General features: G+C 40.3%; 1 protein-coding gene across 1 annotated transcript in view; it reads right to left on the bottom strand.

Annotated features, from left to right (window-relative positions):
• LYST (lysosomal trafficking regulator) overlaps positions 1 to 27,278 on the bottom strand; it is a 147,386-nt gene that overhangs the window by 39,275 nt on the left and 80,833 nt on the right. The window contains exons 27-38 of the mRNA XM_045196398.2: positions 26,334 to 26,500; positions 25,311 to 25,463; positions 19,671 to 19,862; positions 17,240 to 17,418; positions 15,300 to 15,506; positions 8,993 to 9,169; positions 8,365 to 8,441; positions 8,040 to 8,228; positions 4,034 to 4,179; positions 3,849 to 3,945; positions 2,876 to 2,937; positions 1,410 to 1,465 (exon numbers count right to left, since the gene is read on the bottom strand). Coding sequence (XP_045052333.2) covers positions 1,410 to 1,465; positions 2,876 to 2,937; positions 3,849 to 3,945; positions 4,034 to 4,179; positions 8,040 to 8,228; positions 8,365 to 8,441; positions 8,993 to 9,169; positions 15,300 to 15,506; positions 17,240 to 17,418; positions 19,671 to 19,862; positions 25,311 to 25,463; positions 26,334 to 26,500 — 1,702 coding nt within the window. The remainder of the gene's footprint in view (positions 1 to 1,409; positions 1,466 to 2,875; positions 2,938 to 3,848; positions 3,946 to 4,033; positions 4,180 to 8,039; positions 8,229 to 8,364; positions 8,442 to 8,992; positions 9,170 to 15,299; positions 15,507 to 17,239; positions 17,419 to 19,670; positions 19,863 to 25,310; positions 25,464 to 26,333; positions 26,501 to 27,278) is intronic.

The following is a 27,278-nucleotide window of genomic DNA, read 5'->3' as shown; positions in this document are numbered from 1 at the left end:
CGGGGGAAAGAGGGGAAGGGTCAAGTCAAGGACCATGTATAAAGGACCCATGGACAAGGACAACGGGGTGGGGGGAGGACTGAATGGGGGAGAGGTGGGGTGGGCAGGGCAGGGGAGAGCAATGGGGGGAAAATGGGGCCAACTGTAACTGAACAACAATAAAAAGAAAGTCGAGTCAGGAGATATATTACACATACAATAAAATGTCTTAATGAAAATGGAATTTTTCTATACTTAAAGCCAAATTCTTCCTGTTTAGCTCCAACATTCAACACACAGTCAACGCAACAGACATTCACTGAGCTCCTGCAGAGGCACACGCACAAGCCCCCTTCGAGGGCTGTGCATGAGGCAAACCCGCGTAAGAGAAAGGGGACAAAGACATTCAGGCTCACGTCTGGGATGCCAGACAGCAAGTGTCACATAAATAAGGACAAAAGCTACAAAAATACAGAGGAAGGAAGGAGCCTTCAATCTATTAAAAGACAAGGGTATTTTTAGGAGAGGTTTAAAGAAGGAAAAGTTCTCTTTGGACCCAGAAAAATGTAGGTTATATATCAACTATTAAATTCCCTGGTTGGTAAAAAGATGCTTCTTGAAAAACAACGTAACCATACTTTCACTAACTGGTATAACTGCTGTGGTAATTGCCATTAAATCACAAAAGAATGCCTATTCATTTTGGGGGCTATATTAAATATTCTCATGAATTTTTACATTAGTTGTTTTACAACTAAATTTTATATTCTCACTCATTAATTTCTTTGACTCAAGTATGTATTTACCATTAAACTATCCATAATGTTATTTAGTATATCCTTAGGAATTTCTAGCTTTAGAACTTTTCAGAAACAAAAAGCCTTATTTCTACTATGACAAGGATTTCGAAACAATACTTTAATGAGATACATGCTAGTTCAAATGAATAAAAATCTTTACAATAAAAAATGTGTATTGAATCTTTTTGTTATTTTCAGTATTTCCAGAAGAATGAGGTTTTGATTACTACCTCTGCGACTATCAGGATAACTACGTTATTTAATTACGTCATGCTTCCCTATCTTTTTGAAGGCAAGGGTACTGGGTAGTGAGCTGGGGGTGGCAGGAGGAGTTACGTTTCGCTCCCGAGGAGGGTGAAGAGGAACAGTGCACAACGCTGAAATGACAGGGGCGACTGAGAACTCGGCTCGAAAACCGATGGCTGGGACTCAGGCCATGCGCCAGCAGCAATAGCATGGTCTTCTTGTTACAACAATCTTTTAAAAAAATGTTTGAAATTCAGATAAATCTACACATTAAGTCACAATAAATGAGCTCTAAAAGTTCTGCCTGCTTTGTGGTAATACTGAATTTACACATCTTGGGAATTTGAGTGAATTTAATTAGTGCAAACTTAAGCTTCTACTCACCGAACTTTCAACTGTATCAGAAGCGTTGTCTTCCACAAAATACATTCCACATTTACCTGCAGAATATAGCTGTATGTGAGTTAAAAATGTATGTGCACTATTCCCTGATACAGTTACAAGCATCCCCTTTGCAGTCAGGGGCCTGAATTCAAACGCCGTCACTCAGAAACAGTCCCTGACACTCAAGACCTATTTTTGAATCATCCGTGAGATCTCGGGCAAGCTGCTCAACCTCTGTGTCTTAGTTTCCTCACAAAAAGAAGGGGGAGGAGAGGACTCTGTTTCACAGGGTTACTGTGGGAATTAGACTGTACGCAAAATGCTTATTAATAGTGCCTGGCCCTTGGTGCTAAAAAAGGTTGGCTATTTATTATTGTTGGTATTCTTATATTGCCAGCATATTATCTTGCTTTATTTCATCATACATTAACTGAAGTCAAGTTATAAACCAAATTTCCTAGCAAAAGAGGAATTCTTAATGCCTTTGCTGACTTAAACACTCAGTAAGGCAGAAACGGCTTAAAAGATCATCTGCCAATTTTTCCTGCTTCACAGGCAGTTGGTAAGTCATGTCCCTATGTCACGTATTTCAACAGTAGGAACTGCCTGGGCCCCGCACGGTGGGCTGGGCATCTTTGAGTGCTGGCCCGGCTGGCCCTGCACTGTATGCTGGTCACCTTTGAACGCTGGCTTGGCTGGCTCAGAGGGGCTGCTGTCCCAGCAAGCTTGGAGCTGTGCATGTTGGGCCTCGGGGGCAGTGATGCTCCCTTTTGAGGGCTCACCAAAAGGCTGATGGCTGGGATCTACCTCAGAGTTTCAGATTCAGTCGGTCAGGGCTGGGGCCCGAGAAAGTGCGTTTCTAGGAATTCCCATGTGATGCTGCTGCTGCTCCTGATTTGGGGACCACTCTTTGAGGACAACCGGTCCACAGCACACAAGCTGGCTCTTTAAGGGAACAGGGACCCACTAGTACAACTTCTTTCCTTCATATCTTGAGGAAAATACTTCTCATCTAATGTGACTACATAGGTCTCCATGCGTTAATAAGCTTGGTCTTTCTCTCAGAAGTGCAATAGAGACTATAAATTATACATCTCAAGGTAGATACAGGGCATAGGTATATCTGTTAACACAGCAGGCATATAATTATACTATTGATAATAATTCTTCACTTTAAAACAAAAATTGATATATAACAAAAGAAATGGCTAAATAGAAAATGTATACTCTTGAAGACAGCCAACTTTATAAAAATTAAAATGCTGTTCATAGGCTCTTTGGGGACAAGACTCTTCTTCACTTTCACGAGTCAATGCATTACATGCAGTGTTACGGCAGGATAACCTACGTGGTGTTAGAGAGAGTTCATCTCACTGAACACCAGTGCGTCAAAGCAATGCTCCAAATTACCCAGAATACAATGAGACAGGGCGAACCCGTGTAAAACTCTTCAGAGTGTGACCTACCTAATAACAGCTCACCAGCTGTCTCTCTAGATGGGGCAACGCTGATACATCTTCGATTCACTCTGTCAAAACATATTTAAAATTACTATGATTAAATGTTTTGAACAATTTTAGAAAGTATAAGCTTTATTGTATCTAGTGAAAGATTTCAGCAAAGCAGATGAGTTTGAAGCACACCGTGTCTTGTCAAAACCCACATAAAAATATTATCTCATTCTTTAACATTTCAGTAGGGGGGAAATGACTAAAACTTTTAGAAAAAGCTAATAATCCCTACACCTTGTACGAAGAATACAGGATTCAGTTACTGAGAAAGAAACTTCAATATTTGATATTTTCCAGTAAATCAGCAAACATGGGAATATGTCCCTGATACTTCAAACGCATAAAAGAAGACTAGTTTCTAGGAACAGGGGATTCAGAGTCAGAAAAGTTCCTCTATTCTTTAGTCAAGTCGCTTATACGCTCTGGGTCTCAATTTTTCATCTATAAAATGGGCAGGGTAATAACTGACCCATTTACTACTCGGCAATTCTATGATACATTGGGTGCTACCATCTTCCTCCTGCACAAAGATAAGGAAGCTGATGCCGAGAGCTAAGTAATGTGCCCGAGATCAGAAGGCTGGTGAGAGCAGGCCCAGGACCTGGTCCTTTCATCACTGCCCCGACTGCCTGTGGGTGCCACCAGCAGCGCTGTCTGCACCCCAGAGCTACCAGCTCACTGCAGAAGCATGCACACAACCGTGGGCCAGAGCACACGACCGAAAGTCCAAGGGCTCCTTCCTGTCAACAGTGTCTTTTCCTTTTGGGTTCGGACTGTTCAACCTTGTCGTCTCTTGAGCCATGTTTAGGACCTTTCCTAAAACCACACCACGTTGTCTAAAATACATAGTACCTAAGTACTGCAACAGACTATAAAAATCTTTAACTCCTTCAACAAAAAAGAAAGCATCTTACTGGCTCAAAGTTACCTTATAGACTCACTTGCAGCTTTGTCCTTTACAGTAGAGGAGAAAGAAGAGTGAGTTTTGTCTTCAAAGAGATAAGAGAGTGGTGGTTTGACCACATCTGTTGAGGAAAAGAGCACATACTATCTTTACCCAATGACCACAGTTATCTGCTCTATTAATACGTTGAGTCAAAAAGCCACTACTACCTTCGGATTTCTGTCTATCCCTAAGTAGATACTTGTTTGGAATAGTTAGGTAACATCTCTGTAAGCGCCTCCTCTCTCGATTTGGCCCTTCTGTTGGATCCAACTGCCAGGAAGTTGGGTAGTAGATGGGGTCATACCAGACTGCTCTGCAAGTCAAAAGAAAAGATGTTTTAAGTGTCAATCTGAAGTACCTGTAGCTTAAAAAAAAATCATGGCATAAATTGAATAAATCAAAACTTATCTATTCAATTAAAAAAAGAAAAAGAAAAAACCCCAACTATTTATATAACTAGATGAGGGAATACAGATACACAGTACAAAAGAATAACATAAAAAATTAGGACTTCCAGCCAAGATGGAACCATAGGTAGATATGCTTTGCTTCTTCCCCCAACCAAAGAAAAGACAACAAAAAATTTAAAAACAAAAAAAACAACCAGAACTGTCAGAAAATCAAACTGTATGTAAGTCCGACAACTAAGGAGTTAAAGAAGAAATATTCATCCGGACAGTAGAAAGGGCAGAGACGGGAAGCTGGGGCGGAGAGGACTTGCAGCAAGGCAGTGAACTGCTGGCAGCTGGCAGAGCGGGTAGTCCCACATTTTCATGTAGATAAAGTGGGAGGAACAACTGGGGATCAAGAGAGACAGCCCAACCCAGGGTTGTAGCACGGGGAAATAAAGCCTCAAAACCTCTGACTGAAAAAACTTGTGGGGGTTTTGGCTGGAGACACTCCCAGCCTCACAGGACAGTTTGTTGGAGAGACCCACAGGGTCCTAGAATGTACACAAACCCACCCACCCAGGAATCAGCACCAGAAGGGCCCACTTTGCTTGTGGGTAGTGGGGGAAGTGACTGAAAGCCAGAGGAGAGCTGAGCAAGTAGCACTGTTCCCTCTTGAACCCCTCCCCCACACATAGCCCCACCAAGCAGTGACCTGGGTTGCCCCATCCTGGTGCATACCTAAGGCTCCGCCCCCCTACAACATAACAGGTATGTGGAGACAAAAAAGTATGGCCCAAATGAAAGAACAGATTAAAGCTCCAGAAAAAATACAACTAAGTGATGAAGAAATAGCCAACCTATCAGATGCAGAGTTCAAAACACTAGTAATTAGGATGCTCACAGAATTGGTTGAGTATGGTTGCAAAATAGAGCAAGAAGTGAAGGCTATGAAAAGTGAAACAAAGGAAAATGTACAGGGAACCAACAGTGAAGGGAAGAAAACCAGGACTCAAATCTTTGGTTTGGAGCAGAAGGAAGAAATAAACATGCAGCCAGAACAGAATGAAGAAACAAGAATTCAAAAAAAATGAGGAGAGGCTTAGGACCCTCTGAGACGACTTTAAACATTCCAACATCAGAATCATAGGGGTGCCGAAAGGAGAAGAGGAAGAGTAAGAAATTGAAAATTTATTTGAAAAAATAATGGAAGAGAACTTCCCCAATCTGTCAAGGGAAATAGACTTCCAGGAAGTCCAGGAAGCTCAGAGAGAACCAAAGAAGTAGGACCCACGGAAGCACACACCAAGGTACATGAAAATTACATTACCAAAGATTAAAGATAAGGAAAGAATCTTAAAAGCAGCAAGAGAAAAGGAGACAGTTACCTACAAAGGAGTTCCCATAGGACTCTCAGCTGATTTCTCAAAAGAAACCTTGCAAGCAAGAAGGGGCTGGAAAGAAGTATTTGAAATCATGAAAGGCAAAGACCTACATCTAAGATGACTCTATCCAGCAAAGCTATCATTTAGAATGGAAGGGCAGATAAAGTGCTTCTCAGATAAGGTCAAGTTAAGGGAGTTCATCATCACCAAGCCCTTACTATATGGAATGTTAAAGGGAGTTATCTAAGAAAAAAGAGATCAAAACTATGAACAGTAAAATGACAACAAACTCACAAATATCAACAACTGAACCTAAAAATCAAAAACAAAACCTAAGCAAACACACTAGAACAGGAACAGATTTTCAGAGAAAGAGATCACATGGAGGGTTATCAGTGGGGAGGGGGAGAATGGGGGGGAAAGGTAAAGGGAGTAAGAAGCATAAATGGTAGGTACAAAATAGACAGGGGGAGGTTAAGAATAGTATGGGAAATGGAGAAACCAAAGAACTTACATGTATGACCCATGGACATGAACTAAGGTGGGAGAATGATGGTAGGAGGGGGATACTGGGTGGAGGGGAATAAAGGGGAGAAAAAAATGGGACAACTATAATAGCATAATCAATAAAATTATTAATTTTTTAAATTATACATTTTAAAAACAAAAAGAAATATTAAATAATAATTTAAATAAATAAACAATTTTCAGACAGAAAAAGAGTGTATTCATGTCTTTTGCTCATTCAAACTTTTGGAATCTTAATATTTTACTTTCAAATCTTTATGAACTTTAAAATGATAAAATATTAACTGATATATTTGCTGAAAATAAATTTTCATGTTTTGTTGTTCTTGTTATAGTTGTTAATTACACTGGAAACAAAGTCAAATCCATTCTTTTCTTTGTAGTTTCTATCGTGTCCGATCTTAAAAAGTTATCCCTCCATCAAAGAGTTGATGAATATCCTATTGTCCTACTTTATAAATTTTCTTCTACTTTATAAACTTTTCTTCTACTTTAAAATTCTTCCATTCACCTGGAATTTGCTTTAGATTATAACATGCAGTGTTTTTTGGCATGCCAAGGATATACTAATCCCTTATCTTATGGTCAACAGACACATGAAGAGATGCTCAACGTCACTAATCATCAGGGAAATGCAATGAAAACCACGATGAGATATCACCTCCCATCTGTCAGAATGGCCATTATCAATAAATCAACAAACAACGAGTGCTGGTGAGGAAGAGAAGAAAAGGGAACCCTTGTGAGATTGTAAATTGGTGCAGCCACTGTGGAAAATAGTAATGGTGGTATCTCAAAAAATTAAAAATAGGACTACCTTATGACTCAGCAATTCCACATCCGGGTACTTACCTGAAGAAATTCAATACACTAATTCAAAAAGATATATGAACCCCTACATTCACTGCAGCGTTACATACAATAGCCACTTACGTGCCCATCAATAGACGAATGAATGAACAGGTGGTGCATCTATACAATAGAATATTAGCCATAAAAAAGAGAAATCTTGTCATTTACCACAACATGGATGAACCTAGAGAGTATTACGCTAAGTGAAATAAGTCAGATAGAAAGACAAATACTGAATAATTTCACTTATATGGGGAATCTAAAAAACAAAACAGAAAGAAACTCATAGACAGAACAAACTGAGAGTTGCCAGGTGAGAGGGGCATTGGGGGGAATGATCCAGAAAGGTGAAAGGGATTACGAAGCACAAATTGGCAGTTTAAAAATACTCAGGGGTATGTAGAGTACAGCGCAGGGAATAGAATCAATGGTACTGGCATAAAGTGTCAGCTGCCAGGTGGGTGCTAGACTGATGGTGATTACTGCGTACGTTATATACATGTCTAACCACTCTGTTCTACACGCGCAACTAATGTAACAGTGTATGTCAACCATAACTGAAAAATAAACTTTAATGTAATCAGTTATCCAAATTTAGAGAATACTTTAATTTTTCCCTTCGTTATTTTTGAAGGATCTTTTAAGTATTTTTAAGGACTTAGGTCGAAAAATATCTACTTCCCAGCTACGCTGTTTCAGTGATTTCTCAATTCTTTTGCAAAGATCATATTTTAAAATCAAAGGAGATATATATATATATATATATATATATATATATATATATAGTACTTGCTGGAAGAGCTAAATGAGGCCTCTCTGTATTTTTATCCCCCTCTAGAGTTAAAAAAAAAGAAACTCTCATAAGATTATTCTCCATGATGAAATAAATCACAAATGATTAAAAAAGTTAAACTAATGGAATCATGTTACGGTTCCGTATTGTGGAGTGGAACTAGGAGTTAACAGGGACATGTAAAATATGCACGCAAGACCACCCGAACGCCCCGCACTCCGCTCACCTGTCATGTGTCAGCTGCTGACTGAGTTCCTGCCAGTGCCGGCTGGCGCTCAGGTCCACTTTGTACATCCCTCTGATGTGCTGGATCACCTTCTTCCTCTCAATCCCCTGGGAGAAAGACACTGCCTGGGTGATATCTGCAGCTATTTTAGAGATATCCTTTGATCTGGAATCGAGACGCTGAAAGAGACTAAACAGGACTGTCCGTAAGTTAAGCACGTGTGGAACACGGAACGTCTATCAAACATGATCCTTAAAAACTGAAAGTATAGGTGAAACCTAACGGCGCCCTGAAAGACATGACTTCACAGTTCACATACTCCTACCTTTGCTGATTATTATTAACTGTGTTATGCCAGGTGGCTTTAGTCACACCTTCTTCAGTTTCGTATTTCTTCTGTTCCTAAAAGATGTAAATAATAATGTACTATATAAAACTTATTTATCACTTAACATTAGCAGAGCCCAATAAACTAATTGTTAAACTAAGTTAACGGATGAAAAAATATTGTCCCCAGGAGACCAGAATATTAAAATACATCAACCACTTAAATATGCCATTATGCTCCTTTGTTTCCATATAATTTGGGTCACAGGCCTTAGGACAGAACCTTTAACCAGAGCTGCCAAAGCTGTTGGGCTTGCATAGGCGCTCGCTCCCTTATTTTGCTCTTTCATGAAAGAACCCATAACTTAAGGTTGTTGGTTTTCCACTTGCTTCTAACTGTAAAAATCTTTCCCTCACTAAAGCTACTGGTAACGGATAAGGATGACCACAGAGGATAAAACATTCCTTAAGTACACCTGTTTGCTCTCTCGTGGTAAAAAGGTAATAGGCAGAAAAGAGTATTTCAAATTCATTATCAGCGATACTCTGTAATAAAAACAAGCCTTCAAACATTCTTCATTATAGTCAATGGGACCTTCTAAGAAAATTGTGTTTCCCAAGCTCACCTCTTTGATTATTTTAAGAAGCTCTGATTTTGTTGCCGCACTGGGAGGGATGCACTTGTGGCCACATAACTTTAAAGCATTCATCAGCTCTTCTGCTGTGTCTCGTTCTTCCTGAGTCAATTCGTCTTGGTGATTATGTATCAACTCGGACAAATACAAAACTAACTTGGCTCCATGCTTTAAAACAAAGTAACACATTTTTTTCAGTCATGAAGAATTTTTATTTCTTACATTTAAATTATTTAACAATAATTAAATTAAATGAAGTTATATTGCTAGATTTATTTGGTTAAATCTGGTTTGAATAAATGAGCTAAAAAAAGACACTCTAGGGGCAACTGTAAAAATCTGATTACATATTGCATACTAGGAAGTACACTAATTTTGCTGGGTATAAAGTTTGTTATGGTTATATAAGAAAATGTCTTTTGAAAAATATCATTTCTATCATTTATTTTAAAATATTTCAGAGGAAGAAGAAATGACGCCAATACAATAAAAATATTAATTAAATCGATGTGACGGTTATATGGTATTCATTATATTATTCTATTTTCCTTATTATGTTTGAAAATTTTCAAAGGTAAAGAAAAAGAAAGAAAAAAGAGGGAAAAAGAAGGAAGAAAGGGAGGAAGGGAGGGCAGAAAAGAAGGAAAAGAAAGGCCAGCAAGCAGGCTTTTGGGAAAAGAATTCTGGAGAGGACTTCTTTCAAAAGAAATACAGGAAATGAGATTGGGATAAGGGAAAATCATTCTTAGTTTTTCTCATAGAAAAATTTAACTGGAATGGGAACTTTCCTTTAAGTCTCGAGATAAGGGAGTTATGCTTATTTATTCTTTCTCCTTTGACTTCTGCTTGGTAGAATAGAAGGCAGTGAAAATTCCCAAACAAAAAGCTATCTTTGGACGAGCTTATAAGATTCAGTACTCCCTAGGGAGAACTCTAAAGCCAGGGAGACCTCAGCACTTGTGAACGCCCAGAGAAGGGTTGGTTTAGGCCAGTCTTTTATGAATAGAACCTATAAATAAAATTAGTGTTGTTACTTAGGGAGATGACAACTATCCTTTGTAACATGAACCTACACCAGGCTTTGACTCATGAATTTTAGGTGGCCCTTCTATGCTCTACAAGTTACACCCAATTATTATGTGCACATTATGCATTATTTAGACATTAATTCTGCCAACACATTAACCATGCATAATTTTATTTCTTAAAAAATTGCATTAATACAAATACCACTGCATTTGGCTTTATGACATTTTAAACGGAATAGTATTAAATGTCAACAAATGGGATTTGGAAACTGTTACATTTGGGGTGATATTTACATTAACATGCTGAATCACATCATGCCATTTCCTAAAAGCATACGATGAACATATGCATGATGAAAATAGCAAAGCTCATTTTGATGCAACATTTTAAATGAGTTGGGAGACAGCTGCCACCCGACCAAAAGAGAAAACTGAGCAGATGCTCCGTGAGTAAAAGGCCCAAAGAGTTGGCAAATAAAGAGAGGTGGCAAATGACTGGGATATTTTCGTGTGTGCTTTGAAGGCAAGGTTCTTAATATAACTGTAAAAATATTTCCACTCTATATTTCCAGGGAGTATTCAGGGACACTCTAAAATTATCTTGAAAAACTACCAGAAATGTTTTTATTCACTCTGAATATCCACATAACAGATGAGTTAGAGACTAAAGTTGTTTCTAATAACTCATTTTAACTTCCCCTGATCAATCACTTATTGATTGTAGTTCCTGGGACTAGAAAAGGTGTGATTGAGGATTGATAAAAACAGACAAAAAAAGTCTTGTTTTCAGTTCTCAAAAGGTTAATTTTTAATAAAATAATATTTATTTTTAGAGAGAAGGGAAGGAGGGAGAAAGAGAGGGAAAAAAACATCGATGTGAGAGAGAAACATCGATCAATTGTCTCTCAACACGCCCCATCTGGGGATCGAACCCACAACTCAGGCATGTGCCCTGACTGGGAATCAAACCAGTGACCTTTCGCTCTGTGAGACGATGCCCAACCAACCGAGCCACACCAGTCAGGGCTCAAAAGATTAACTTAAGGAACTGAATCTATTAAACGCAAATCCTTAGAAAATAATAAAATGCTAGAATGTGTAAAAACACAAATTTCCATTAAAGTCTCTAGGAAGACAGAGTTCTGAGTGGACTAGAGAAAGGGAGGAAGGTTTTGAAGGTGGGACAAAGTGAGCTGGGTGCATGGATGAATGGGTGGAATGGCAGGTGGGCAGACACAGGGGAGGAGAGAAGGCTTTCCGGCAGCAAGGACACGTGCATTAAGCAGCGTGTTAGCAGGAATGAATGCACAGGCTGTGAAGAGGGCGCAGCACGGATGAAATGCTCTTTAAAAGAGGCGGCGTCACACACTGGAGAGTTAACCTGGCTCAAGTTGTAGCAGAAGAAACCTAGGGCTTTAAAAATCATGCAGATTACAAATGGATACAGCTTGCAGGCAGCTGCAAAAAAAAAAAAAGTATATATATTAATACTGCTGTGGAATGACCTCTAGGATATACTGTTAGCTGAAGAAAGTGCAGAAGAGTGTGTACAGTTCACTACCTTTCTTTGTGTCGGGACGTGGAGGAGATGACATACACATGTGTGCATACAGAACCGCTCACCTGGCTCAAAGAAGTAAAGAACAAATAAAGATGGCGACCTACAGGGAAAGGGGAAGCAGGAGGGAAGGGTCTAGAGATAAAAGCTAGAACCCCTCTTAATAAGACTTTGGATCCATGTAGACATTTTTACATAATTAAAAATGAAGTTAAATCCAATGGAATCCTTAACAATAGAAAACAAACTTAAAAAATCTAACTAGTTAGTTGAAGTTTGTGGCATAACCAAGTAAAAAAGTTACTTTAAGTGCTTTTACAATACAGTATTTTCATGGTAAATCCATAATGCTATTCTAAGAACCACCAGAAATCTCAAACTGCATTCGGTGGGCTTGTCATTAGTGATATGGTTGGTCATCTTATTTTGAAAATAGATACAGATACAGAAAGATAAAGCAAATCAGTATGTTAATGCCATTAGGAAGGTTATCAACATTAATAAAAAGAAATATAAAATCTAAGAAGAAGTGGAGTACCAGTATAAATTCATGATTTTTTTCTAAAAAGATACACATTTCCCAGCTTCTCTCACTAAAAAGGTGGAGAAGAAATGATAACCTAACATAAATGAATACACCTAGTCCCTGGGTTTGTGGTCTTTAAGTACGATCATTTCATTAAAAGACAACAGAGGCTCTTTGAGGAAAAGCTTGGTTCCGGGTTGAGAAGCACAAACACGGGATGAGTGTGGGACGTTCTTCTGTTCCAGACAAGGAATTTATGCTCATCAACATGTTCAAAAGTAAGTGGCCGTGTAAAAGGAACACAACAGCTGGAATCTACAGCGGTGTTAATTTAAATATCAAACAGAATAATAACCACAACAGTTTGAAACTATTTATAAAATTTATTAAAAAAATACCTGAGTTCATAATACCTCAAAAATAAAAACAAATACAAAAATTAAAGGTTGCCAGGGCACCAATTCTTTATTCTAAAAATTAATAAATAAGGTAAATACATATTTATCTTGCTTTCCCTATACAGACTATGTTTTAGGGTAGCCAAATAGTTGGGAAGGGAATATTCTTTCCCACAGATGAATCAGAGCTGACAGCTGCTGGGGGTGGCGGGGGGAGAGAAACTTAGAGAAATCACAGTTCTGCAACTCCTAATGAAAAGTGGATCTCAGTAACTATCGTCAACGGCTGCTAAACCCATCAGGTTAAAGTTTGAGGGTGAACTTTGTAATGGATGGATCCAGCTGACAACCAGCTTGAAAAGCAGGGCAACCAGACATTCTCTGGCTCCTGCTATGATGTAATGGAAAACGCACGCCTAGTAAAGTATTCTTTAAGAAAAGAAAAAAACCACAAAAACAAATATGAAACCCAGAAATGGTTATGCAATGTGTGGGCCTGTTTGGTTCCAGAAACAAGCAAACTATTAAAAAATTTAAGATATCCTGGCCAGGTAGCTCAGGTGGTTAGAGCATCATCCCTATACACCAGGGTTGTGGGTTTGACCTCTGGTCAGGGCACACATAAGAATCAACCAATGAACGCACGAACAAGTGGAAGAAATCATTGTTTTCCTCTCTCTCAAATCAATACTTTTTAATGATAAGAAATGTGGGAAAATTTAAATGCTGATTGGATATTATATGATAATAAGGAATTATTAATATTACTGAGTGTGGTAAGTTTTTAAAAAGTCCTTATTGGTTAGAGATATATTCTGAAGCATTTACAAGTAATATGATTTGATACCTGACATTTGTTTCAAAATTATACAAAGAAAAAAAGAAAAATTAAAGCTGGGTAATGATCATGTGGGGTTCTTTTTTGATTTCTCTCAACTGTAAGGTACTCAACTATATTTGAAAGTTTCTGTAATAAACTTAAAAAAAAATCAGGTACAGCAATTTCGTCTCGAGTACAGAGGTTATGGCAGTGACCGGAGCATAATGGGTAGAAGTCTGAACACCGACGGGTGGGTAAACGACAGAGAGAGACACAGAGAGAGGGAGAGGTAGCTAAATAAGTCCCTTTCCCTGGTCATGAAATGGATTTGGGGATTCGGGAGAGAAGAAACAATCAGCCAGAGTTCCAGTGTTTCACACTGAATTGGTAAGGGCACGCCGACAGAAGGGGGCCGCAGAGGAGGAAGGCGGAAATGAGGAAACAGGACTGTTAACTAGGGCTGGTTTCGCTGGGTGGCACCTCTGCTGATGGTACAGGAAGGAAAGACCACACCACATTCTCCAGGGAAGGAAACCAGGGGCCTGGATGCCCTCTGCCTTGGGAGGGGAAGACAATGCCCCTCGTGCGCCTGAGACAGTCTTGGTATCAGAAAGAGCACCTACAAGTTACTTCGACGCTATAACCTTTTGGTTCCTAACATGATACATCTGGGTTTCCCAGGAATTAAAAGAGATGCTTTTCCTTTCTTTTACAGGGTCCAGCACAAATAATGCCCCTTTTTTATTACAAAATCATAAGCATGTAATTCTGTAACATAACAATATCACAATCAAGCATAGCACGTGGCATTTTAGGTGAAATGTTCAAATTAAAACTATAAATTTTTCACCCATATTATTACCCTACCAACCACACTCAAGCAGGCGTTACTTCTGCTGGACCCTGTATCTCATCTTACTTTACTCAGAGGGGTACAATTTACAGACACTAAGCACACAGATATTAAGGGTTCATTTCTATGAGTTTGGACAACTGTGTATACCCATGTGACCACATCCAAAGTGAGGGCACATTTTCATTGCCCCAGAAAGTTGCATAAGGCTGCTTTCCGATCAGTTCCCCTTCTCACTGACTCCTCCTCTCCCTGTCTCACTGTCACCTGCTCTTGAACTCTCTTATGTTTGGCTGTCCCTTAGCCAGTGCGATGCTTAGAGCTTCCTGCATCATGGCAGGCGTATCGGTGGTCTGCTCTTTTCTGTGGCTGTATAAATTCTATTGTATAAATACATCACAGTTTGCTTAAACCCTCTCTTGCTGAGAGACATCTGGGTTCTTTCCAGTATTCGGCTATTAGTAAAAAGGCTACCATGGATATTTTTGAACAAGTCTTTATAGGCATATATTTTAATTTCTCTTTGGTAAATATCTAAAGGTGGAATTTTAGGGTCACAGGTTAATTGTATGTTTAATTGTATAAGAAACTGCTAAATGGCTCTCTAAAATGGTTATAACCATTTAAATTCTCCAACTATCATTCTTGAAGTGATAGGATTTATTATACAGTCTGAAATTTTTAAAGGTATTTTGGTTTTGATCATTCCAAATAATCAACATTTTTTCTAACTTACTGTAAATATTTTAAAAAAATATGTCATATGTACTGTTGTTTGAGCTACTCAGTACAGATGTTTCATGGATAATATAATGCTTTAAAAAAGGTTCCAAACAATTCTTAGAGAAAACACTTTAACATTCAGTAATAAGCTGCAAATGACCTTGTAAGGACTTAACATACAGACCTTCATGTAAGCACTGGAAAAGAACGGGGCATAAACTGCTCAAATCGAGACAGGTGAAGAGCATCTGAAGAAAGACCCCAGGTGATATTTGGTAGGAAAGCTATATTTATAATGTCTGACATGAAAATACAGTTGAATTTCAGTTCTTGTTTTGTACAATTTGATGTTTCACCAACAGTTTTTATGTATGAAATACTGAGATTCTTACTTGCAGAGATGGACTGAGACAGTCCCGTAGTATTTCCTGATAATTGGGTTCACGGACTATTTCAAATATTTGCTTTCTCTGTTGGGAAGGGTGGGCTGGTGACAAAATGTGTGTGAGCAGTCTCCCCAGCTGCTTGCGGAAGGTCTCCTTACAAGACCATACGATCTTCATCCACTGCTGCCTGGAGCCACTGCTTTTACTTGAACCCTGAAACCAAAACAGAAATGAACCAGGATCAGACTTCTGAAGTAATAATATACTAACCCCAACACAGCCCTAAAGACGACCATGGAACATGTTTTATTCCTGCTTTTTAAAGATAGTGTAAATCAGAAAGACACAGACATCCATACAAATGGGGTTTAAAAGAGACAGACGTACACCTTTGTTCAAAATAGCCACAAGGTAGGAACAAGCCGAGTGCACACTGATGAACCAGTAAACAGAACGAGGTCTATACACAGAACGGGACGTCCCTCGGCCTTAAAAAGGACTGCAGCACTGACACGTGCTTCAGCAGGGCTGCACTGAAAACGTCATGCTACGTGCAATAAGCCACACACAGAAGGACCATGTTGCATGAAATACTGTGTTATAAAACTTATGTGAAGCATCTAGAAAGTCAAATTTGTAGAGATCAGGAAGTAGAACAGTGGTCACAGGGCTGGAGGAGGGGGATGGGAATTAGTGTTCCATCAACATAGAGTTTCCGTTTGGGAGGACAAAAGGTTCTGGAGGTGGATGGTGGGGATGGTGGGGATGGTGGGGATGGTGGGGATGGTGGGGATGGTCGCACAACAAAGTGAACGTACTGAGCACTGCGGAATGGTACCCTTAAAAATGGTTCAAATAGTACATTTTATGCTATGTGCATTTTACCACAATTTAAAAAGGAGAGAAGGATGAACACATTAAAGTCCTAAACCATTATAAAGCTACCTAGGACTTGGAAATTTTAAACAACAACAACAAAAAAAAAAAGAGAAAGAAAAAGAAAAAGAACCATCACAGAACAATGGTAGGTAGGGTCACACTGATTTTTGCAATACGAAAGAGGAAGGATTTATAGTACAGACTTGAATTAGTACTAAAATATTGAGTCTAACAGTCAGAAGTAAGGGCTGCATGTAAATTGACCACCTGTATTCCCCAGCAGATAACCAGAGAAGCCGTCCCAGCTGTGCTCCCAATAAGGCTAACCCAGTACTGGTCAAATGTCCTGTTTAAAACCGAAGTCAGTCCATTTTAGAGTTCAGTCTGAGTTTTGGAAATTGCTCTCTAATTTCTCCTAGTCCTGAGGGCCCTGTGCGAACTGAATGACTCAGTGCTAGTGGAACCTTCAGACACCAAAATCTGCTTGAGATGGAGAGCCTGGCAGAGTCATGATTTGTGAGCTCGGCTGGAGTTGGATCGGCCTTTGGGATCTGTGGGCTGTGCTGACCCGTTTGTCCCCTGTGGTCACTGTAGGCGACTCGCAGAAACCGGAGTGAGTGAGTCACTGATGAATGGAGCCTGACACTTGCCCATATTCTCTCTATGATTCTGAAGGAGTTGGATACATTTCAACCAAGGTCTAAACTTCATAGTAATTCATAATAATAATCATTCAAGAGTAGACGGGTACAGATAAAGTACTTTGAAAACAGGCTATTAATTTAAACTCTCACAGAACTGGTTAAAGCCCAGCTATTTTCTGATGCTGCTTGCTCTACAATATCAGAAAATGGCTTTCAGGCCACAGACTCAAAAACCAAGGCTGCACCCAGGGAGTCGTTTCGGAAAGGGTGACTCAGCAATATTACTCCATTATTAAAAATTCAAGTTGTCTGAGTTTCAGAAAACTCTGTGAGAGAGTAGAAATACTTTTGAAAACATTACAGACAGAAAACTTCTACTCCTTTTGTGTGAATGAACATTCTCCATTTAATTAATTTACTTACAATAGACACTTTAAATACTTCTACCAGGTACGTGAATATTTCTTTCTGAAATGGGTTGGAAACAGAAACATGTTCATGATGAATATTTTCTTCAGAAATTTCAGTCTGGGAAACTGAGGTCTTGCTTTGAGTGGCATTTTCTGGAGTACTCAAAATGTCAACAACGTCTGGATTAAACTCTGAATTAAAAAAAAGAAGAAAAAAATTAGTCAAGTCACTGACACCTAGCCATTCCAAATGTAACGATGCTGGTAAGAACACGCCACGTAATTTCTAAATCAGTTGTCACAATATTAGTGTGCAGCAGTGTATTAATTGTAGAATTTACTAGAGAAAAGTGATCTTACTTAAAACAGTGTAGAAATTTAAACATATATAAACCATGCAATTCTAAATTAAAGATGTATCTTACTAATGAAGATGAATTAAACTGTGAAATTAGGAAGCCATGAGGCTGCTGCGCACACTGGACACACGGCCCACGCGGCGTCTGCAGCAGACGGGCGTGCCGAGCTGCCTCTCCCCTGTGCGGTCCCAGTGCATGCTGTGCAAGCGGTGTAAAGGGTTCAGTTGCCAAGTTTAGCCTGAGCGCCACGTGCCCCAAATATAGAGAAGTTTAAAAAAAAAAACCTTGGGTCTATTATTTTTCTAATGATTAACAAGTACTGTTGTCTTTTTCCTGCCTTCTTGGGGTTATTTGAACATTTCTTAGAATCCCATTTTGACTTATCTATAGTGCTTTTTGAGTATATTTTGCATAGCTTTTTAGTGGTTGCTCTAGATATCACATTTTATTTATACATATGTAAATCATTAGCCACTATAGAAGTACAAATTGAAACCACAATGCGATATCACTGTACATATCAGAATGGCTAAAATTAACAACAGTGACAATTCCAAATACTTACAAGGATTGAAAAAAACCCAGATCACTCATACATATGAAATTACACGGTCGCTCTGGGAAAGTCTGGCAGTTTCTCCACTACAAGAAAACAGAGACTGCCACACAACCCAACAACTGCATTCCTGGGCGTTTATCCCAGGGAAATGAAGACTATGTTCACACAGAAACCTGCGCCTAAGTGCGAGAGCTGCTTTATTTGTACAAGCTCCAAACTGGAAACAGCCCAGAGAGTCTTTCAACAGGTGCAGGGCTACACAAATCGTGCTGCCTCCACACTATGGACCACTACTCAGCAAAACCAAGCATGTAACTACCAGGCCAGCTCTAAAAACTTATGCTGAGTGAAAACGGCCAAGGCTACATTCTGTACAATTCCATTTATGTAACATTTTTGAAATGACAAAAATACGGGAATGACGAACAGACTAGAGGTTGCCAGAGACTATGGAGGGGTGGGGTGGGAAGAGAGTGGGGTGACTATAAAAAGACAACATAAGGGATCCTTTTGGTGATGGAACGTTCTGTTTCTCAGCTCTGTAATATCCTGGTAGTGATGTTGGTAGAGTTTTGCATAATCCATTGGGGGGAACTGGATAAAGCATACATGAGATCTTTGCACCAATTCTCAACAACTACATGTGAATTATTAACATGACTGCAATTGCCACCCCTTATCTGCGGTTTCGCTTTCCAGTTTGTTATCCATACTGATATGCAAAAATATTTCATGTAAAATTGCAGAAATAAACAATTCATACATTTTTAAAAAGATTTTATTTATTTTTTAGAGAGAGGGGAAGGGAGGGAGAAAGAGAGGGAGAGAAACATCAATGTGTGGTTGCCTCTCAAGCGCCCCCCTACCGGGGACCTGTCCCGCAACCAGGCATGTGCCCTGACTGGGAATTGAACCGGGGACCCTTTCCATTCGCAGGCTGGCACTCAGTCCACTGAGCCACACCAGCCCAGGCCACAAGTTTTAAATTGCACACTGTTCTGAGGAGTGTGCTGAAATCTCCCACTGTCCCGCCTGGGATGTGAACCATCCCCGCATCCGGATACCCACGCTGCAGATGCTCCCCGGCTGTTAGTCAGTCTGTGGCTATCTTGACTACCAGGTTGAGTGTTGTGGTATCACAGTGCTGTGTCCAAGCCACCCTTATTTTACTTAGCCATGGCCCCAAAGCTCAAGAGTAGTGATGCCGGCAACTCGGCTGTGCCAAAGAGAAGCTGGAAAGTGCTCCCTTTAAGTGAAAAGATACGTACATAAAGGAAAAAACAGTACATATAGGGGTTCAGTATTATCCATGGTTTCAGGCATCCACTGGGGAGGGTTGTCTTAAAAAAAAACTTTAAAAAGTCAATCTAGGCCAACATTTAACACATTGAAAAATGAACTTTATTCAAGACTATTATTGCCAAATAAATTCTTTTAATAGTATGGAAACCAATTCAGTTCCCTCTTAAATTATTTTCCCTTTAATTCAAAACCTGAGCAGTGACGTATTTATCCTCTAGTCCTACCTTGGTAGATAGTCCTGTTAACGGCCAGAACAGTGAGCCTCTGCAGTCTCTGCGCAAGCTCCGCTTCGGTCGCCTGGACGGGGCCCTCCTGGCTCATTCTCCGCTGCATCATCACGTGGAGCTCATCACTCGCCACGGAACGCATTTTCATCAGAAGGGAGTCAGTCTGAGCAAGGGGAAATTTCCGAGGACCTTCAAGTAGAAGTTAAAACGTCAAATGCCAGAGTTAACAAGATCAAGGAAACTATTTTTGCTGCAATTTTTTGATCATCAGAACATGAAAAGAACCTTATTTAATACAAAGTTAATATACACAAAAGAAAGAGAATTATTAAGAGAAAGTGATGTTTCTCCCTCTTTGAAGAGGTGCAATAGTAATTTCGATCTCAAAGTCCTAAATAAAAATGGCTTAGGAGGATGGCTACCATTTGGCAAAATTTGAGTCTCCCGAAAAACTCCAAGATTAGAAGGGTATATATAAGTAGTTCAGAATGTTTCGACAAAATATTTTCAAATACTGTTGTACTTCCTTGTATTCTAAAATAATCAATAGACTTTTATTTTATTTTTTATTAAAGACTTTATTTATTTTTAGAGAGAGGGGGAGGGAGAGAAGAAGAGAGAAACATCACTGTGAGTGAGAAACATCAACTGGCTGCCTCTCAAAAGCACCCCAGGTGGGGACCAAAACCACAACCCAGCCATGTGCCCTGACCGGGCATTGAACCTGCGACCTTATGCTTTTCCAGACAATGTCCAACCAACTGAGCCACACTGGTCAGGGCATCAATAGATTTTTAAAGCACATTGTGTTTCAGTAAGAACATTACTATTTCTGGTTAAATGACTTTTATGAAATAGTTTTGAAAAGTGCATACAGTGACACAGTAGAAATCAGTCAAAGGAAGGTGAGGAGATCAGAAAGGTGAATATCATTCCAGTGATTTGCTAAGAAATGATTTGCTGCACATGCATCACTCGGAATTTAATCCTACACAAGCATCTCCTGAGAACTGTTTCCTCAGGTTGGACAGGTAGAACTGGCACTCAGCACCGTTACTGCACCTGCTCCGAGAGGTACCGCACAGGGAGTGGATCCAGGAGGAAATGGGGGGAATGAGTCCGGATGGAACGCACTGAAGGAAAAGGGCATCGGAAGTTGACCATAGGACCGAAAATGGCATCTTGGTAGGTGAGGAGCAGTGCAGCCCTTCATTGGAATCGAACCTTTGTTTTAGATTATGAAAACACGCGTCAGTTTCCATTAATAGTCTCTATAAACGTTACTTACATATAATTAAAATGTGATGTTTTAATGACTCATCCTGTAAGATATTTAAATATTTTAATAGCATTTTAGATTGCCCACTATTTCAGGTAATCAGTATTTTTAATCTGTTAATACATTTTGGTGGGTAGAGTCACCTTTGAGACAAAAAAAAAAGCAAATGAAAAGAAAAAATTCCTATCCGTGATACTTTCAAGAATAGTATTTCAGACTATGTCCTTAGTTTAAGCAGACTCTCCCTAACGTCCACTTCTCCACCAGCTTCCATCTGCATAAGCAGCTGACGCTCAGGGTTCAGAGGCACAGCCACAGTGAGCAGGAAGGGCGAAGCCTTGTGTGGGGCTATGCACTCTGCGAAGTGGGGGGTTTCGCCCTCCTGTTCTGAGGCTGCACTGAGCTGTTGCAGCCCTGCGTACACTTTTCCTAAGCCTCAGTTTCCTCATATGTAAAGCGTGGATTAGGAAGTAAAATAGAGCCTTACCCACAGGGAGACATTTGTCACTATCTGACACTATATTAAATATGTATTTTTACAGGTTTATTGATCATTTCCTCCAGGAAAATACAAGTTCCATGAGAGCAGATAAAACAATAACTGGTACGTGGCTACTGCTCAGTAAATATGGTTGATGGTCGGGAGAATGGACGAAGAGGGTTGTTCTGTAGATTAATAAAGTAATGGCCATAAAACACAACGCCTGTCTCATACAAGGAATCAAAAGTTAATAGTTGGTAATGTTATTAATGGTTGAAATATAAAGAAAATTCATAGAATATTTATATATACACACACATACATATTTGTTTATGACAGTTTAAATTTATGTGTCCTTTAAATAATGCCCTAATGCTTTCCTCCACATTCATGTATCAAGGTGATGTGTAGTTTTGCATATTGATAAGCAGTAGAAAACATATAAAAGAATGTACCTTGCTACCCTGTTTATAATAGCAAAAACTAAAAAGGAAAAAAACCACCTTTGTTTATTGATGAAGCTTAGGAAAGACAACCATGGCAAGTTAATATAATAGATTTTTATGCATCTTTTAAATATAAAGAATATTTATGGTATATGGAAAGATATCCATAATGCATTGTTTAGAAATAGAAGTCAGTGACTAACAGAAGATCGAGTACCATACTGCCGAGGCGGAAATTACACTTTCCCTGATATATCTCTCTCCCAAAAATCCCACACAGAGGCTGAGGAACTGGTGCCCTGTCCCCTGGGTGGCAGGGAACTGCCAGCGTCGGGCAGAAGAGTGGAGCGCGTGAGACAGACTGCAAGGAGGCTGGGCCGGCGGTAAAAAACCGGCACCCGCCCCTCCCAGTGTGAGGACTTAGCACGGAGATCTGATGACTGTACTGCTCAGGGCGCTCTGGCCCGACCCACGGATATCCCGATTCCCAGTCTGCGTCAGCCTGTCTATTATCAAGCCACCCGTGTGGCCCTCACAGAAGCAGCAGCTGCTGGCTGTCCCCACAAGTCCTGCTGGAGCTGTGGGGCGGCAGTGGGGCTGGAGGCGTCATTGGTCTCAGCAGTTTTCAATAAATGCTAAGTGAGTCTGCTTAGGAAAAAGCCACCCCACACTACGGAGCGAGCTTGTTTTACAACAAACCTCTGTGGGAACAGGTCACCATGCACACGAAGGACACGAGGGCATTAGAAACCCTCAGTCACTTTTGTCTCACGACAATCGGACTCGGCGGCTCTAGAATCACACAGCCCAGAGCAGAGAGGCTGCGGTATTTGAATCTTTCGTACCCACAGGGTGCAAAGCCAGTATGTTCAACCACTTTTGCTAACAGTGAACAAACAGAATAAAGTCTTTCCCAAATACTTGTGTCAAACAACGTGGAAGGAACTAAACGGCAAAAACTTAACACATATGAAGTGGCATTTTGTGACAGGACTCAGACGTATTTCAATGAAGGTCCTATTTAAAATAAGAAACTTCTTGAGAGAGGTCTAAAGGTACAGGTCCTAGAGATCGGACACCTGGTGTGAATGACACAGCTGGTGTAGGACTCAAGAGGAAAGCGTAGGTGTGAGTGACGTGGCTGGTGTGGGACACATGGGAATGTAGGTGTGAGTGATGTGGCTGGTGTAGGACAGAGGAAAGAGTGTAGGTGTGAGTGACATGGCTGGTGTGGGACACAGAGGGGAGTGTGTAGGTGTGAGTGATGTGGCTGGTATAGGACACACGGGAATGTAGGTGTGAGTGATGCGGCTGGTGTAGGACAGAGGAAAAGGTGTAGGTGTGAGTGACGTGGCTGGTGTAGCACAGAGGAAAGGGTGTAGGTGTGAGTGATGTGGCTGGTGTAGGACAGAGGGGGGTGTAGGTGTGAGTGACGTGGCTGGTGTAGGACAGAAGAAAGAGTGTAGGTGTTGCTGTTCCAGCAGCCTGTTGTTCTAGGCCTCATTTGATCTGTTAAAAGAGGACCCTGGACCTCTTGTCTTTTAAGGCCTTTCATCAAGTTCGAAGTTGGTAGCATCTGTAGGCCTCAAATGGGTGACTGCAACTGTGCTGACAAAGTGAAAAATGCGGGCCCAGGAGAATTGGCTAGGAAAGTCAGGAGAAAAAAAGAATGTCCTAGAGAAAGGATGAAATGTCCATTATCCACTTTAAAATGACTGAAACAAACCAATGATAAATAACAAACTTGGAGCTAGGCACGGCTCAAGCTCAAGGTGATAAAAATGCTAGTATCTGGAGAGACAGAGGACAGTGTGTTAGAGAAATCACAGGGAAAACAGAAAGCAACAAGCGGGCTAAGTGCAGGCCTGGGCCCAGAGTGATGGGAAACTCCTTCAGGGACCTAGGGGTAAAGGAGGAGAATGAGAGAGAGCAGCAAGAAAGAAAGCAGTTATGGGACACTTTCCTATGTGCACAGAGGGGGTGTGCCACCCAAACAGTCGCTGACTGCATACGGAGTCCTGCAAAGGCAAGGTGCTGCAGAAGCCAGCACCTGGCGCGCAGGAAGCGGAGTGTTACTGCCACACTTGGGGTAAGAGGAATTCTAGCTGGGACAAGAGGTACGACCGGGGAGCCAGCTCCAGAGCCTGTTCGGATGTTCAGTTAAGGAAGGCTGGAGAGGGCAATGTGGGTGTTTACAAGTTTTGTTTACATAAGTTTTTCAGGATAATCTAAACATACTATTGCAAAACAATGTACATTTAACAGTTTTCTCTTCAGATGAGTCTCTTTCCACATATTTTAAAATCTGTCATAGAACTGGTCACAGTGAAGGAGTGTAACACATGTAAAAGAAAAATTTGGATTGAAAAGCCCTGAAGACTTCAAGGGTGATTACTCTTCCAACAATTTCCCAAGTACTCTGATTGGACATACATGTGTGTATACATATATATCCAGTATTCAAACATACATGTGCACACACATGTGTGTGTCATATGGATCCAAAGTGCGTGCGGTTTTATGCTACCTTTCTGGATGATGCGTATGAAATTCATAGCGAATTTTGTGGAAACATAAGGAAGTCTAACAATATTAATGCATATTATTTGACGCTTTGTACTAATTTACAGCAAGCCCTGGTCACGTGCGTCCTAACCACTTGTTAGCCACCATCGCCTCCCGCCTGTGCCCCCAACCCCCTCTCCTGCCCTCCCCTAATCCGCCCTCCACACAGGAGCCACAGCAGTCTTTACAAATGAAAACCTGAGTACGTCATGCCACCTGTTCTTCACCTGTGCTGACATCCCATTAGGATGAAGTCTGAAGTCCGTCGCACAGCTGCTGCGACCACATGCGCTGGCCCAGGCTGGTGGGGCAGCCTCATCCGCGTCACTCACCCAGCGCTCCACCGCAGCAACGGCTCCCTTTCGGTTGCTCAGCAACCTCTGAGCAAGCCCTGCTTTCTCCTGCCTTGGCACGCTCACGTGAGCCGTCCACTCTGCCGGAGACACACGGCCTCTGACCTGTCCCCGGCCAACTCCTTCTGTCCTTTCTGTCCATGTTTAAATCTCACCTCCTTAGACACCCCCTCCCTCCTGATAAATTGGTTGCCCTCTTATTAGCTTCATTCCTAGTCCCTACAATCCTCTGCTATTTTATAATCTCTGCAAGGGCTGACTCTGTGTCTGTTCTTTAAATCATTATATCCTCGATATTTAACCCATTGCTTAGCACATAGTAGGTGCTCAGGAGATAATGAAATGAGAAGAGCACTGAGAAGAAAGCAGTGAGTGAGTAGTTTCTTCTGGGAGGAAAACTTTCTCAAATTTTCTAGCTTGAGTTTTTAAGCTAATAGTATTTAAAAATGCAAATGGCACCCAAATAGAGGCAAGCCACGCTACCTACAACTCCCGTGTTAGGCCGTTACTCACCAGCAATGCTCTTCCGCTTTTGAGATACTGTGTGAGGGGGAGCAGCAGGTGGCTGGAATGTGTTGGTAAGGTCTTCCGAGTCATGGTTTGCGGTGGTCCTTATAAATTCCATAGCAGCCTGGAGAACTCGGAACTGTAGTGCCACGGCCATATCTAAAAACAGCAGGCACTAGAATGTTTTCAAGCTATGTGGTTGTCAATTTTGATTTTACATTCATACAATATCTAAATGTTTCATTAGAATAAATTAAAATCTGTATTTTATTTTATTTATTTATCCACAGCCGAGGACATTTTTTTCATTGCTTTTAGAGAAAGAGGCACATCGATGCAGTCTTAGAGAAGCATAGACTGGTTGCCTCCTGCCTGCGCCTGGACCGGGGATCACATGCACCTAGGCTGCGCCCAGACTGACTAGGGATCAAACTCGCAACCCAGGTACATGGCCTGACTGGGAATCGGACCTTCAACCTATTAGTTACAGGACAATGCTCCAACCAACTGAGCCACACTGGCCAGAGCTAAATTAAAAATTTTAAATCAACATGAGTTCTTGATGGTAGTAAACATTTTTTAACTGTCTTTAAAAGCAATTTTAAAGCAAATTTTCAAATGGTCACTATAAAATACTAGCCCACAAATTTATTTCATTTTATATAATTGTTTTAAAGAACAAGCTTTTTAATACATAAATCAAAAGTTTAACCAGAAATTCTCACTTTTCTGCTTAATATTTGCCATTAAAGAAAACTAAAGGGCCTTATTATTCAACATAACCCTTTTAATTCTACTTGGTAAGAAAAATCAGCAGCTTCTTTTAATATGTCGTCTGCTACTAATTACATAGAGACATCACTTTTTTTTTTTTTTTACTTTTTAACATTTAAGAAGGCTTCTTTTAAAAGCTGATAGATATCATCACAAATTAGTATAAACTTTCCAAGAAGAAAGAGATTAGGTTCAAATAACATATTTTGGCTACTATGCAACTCCCCCCAAAACTCCATCAAAATTAAATCTTACTTTGTGTCCTCTTGTTTTTGCTATTTTGAAGATATCCAAGCAACACAATAAGGTCTTCAATAACTCTGAAGTACTGTGAGCCCGAGGAACTGCAGGCATGAATTGTAACAGCTATGAAAAGCTGCTGTATATCACAAGCTAGCAATCTGTATTCATTCAAAGGCATGCTAAAGAAAAAGAAAAAGAATTTAAGCCAAGAGAAGTGGTTGAAATTCTTGTTCTACCAGCAGTCATTAATGTACACGCTCATTCAGTATTTACTCAGGCTTACTCTATCGGAGGTAATACGGATTGCATGCTGGCCATAGATATAGGAAGACACACTTTGGTTCTTGTCAAAAAGCTAATTGTCTTGCAAAGAACCAATAAGTGAAGAGATATCTATAAACAGTAAATCGCAGTAAGTGTAACAACCGAGGTTAACACAAGCAACTATGGGGAAATCCAGGCAGGTTCCCAGCCCACACTGAAGGTGCAGATTTTGTAGGTATGAATATGAACACTCTGCGAAGGCTTCTCAGAAAAGAAATTTGAATACATTAGTTAACCTCTGAATCTCACTTAAATTATAGTTATTTTAAAGATTCAGAGAGAGAATAGGTTTGAATATATATTAATCTCTCATGTAAATAGCTAATACATATGAATGTTACTTCTGCCCCTCAATTTTTAACCTTGGGAGTCTACCTTAGTGTGTGATATTAAGCATAAATACTTATATCCATTTACTTTTCTAAGTCAAACAAGAGTTAGAACTGGCTATTGCTTTGGGTCAATTAATAAAGCACATTAGGGGCATTCAGCAAGTATAATTTATTTTTAAACAACAACAACAAACTACTCTCAGAAGAAGCTTGCACGCACTCTTTCCGAGCTCTGCCAACTCCACGCCCTGTGTTGCCGTCAAGGCAAAGTGTTCTGAGGAGCTGTAACACTTCACGTTTC

Source organism: Desmodus rotundus, chromosome 10 (genome assembly GCF_022682495.2).
Source record: "Desmodus rotundus isolate HL8 chromosome 10, HLdesRot8A.1, whole genome shotgun sequence".
Classification (NCBI taxonomy): Eukaryota; Metazoa; Chordata; class Mammalia; order Chiroptera; family Phyllostomidae; genus Desmodus; species Desmodus rotundus.
This window is presented reverse-complemented; position numbering and strand designations above follow the sequence as displayed.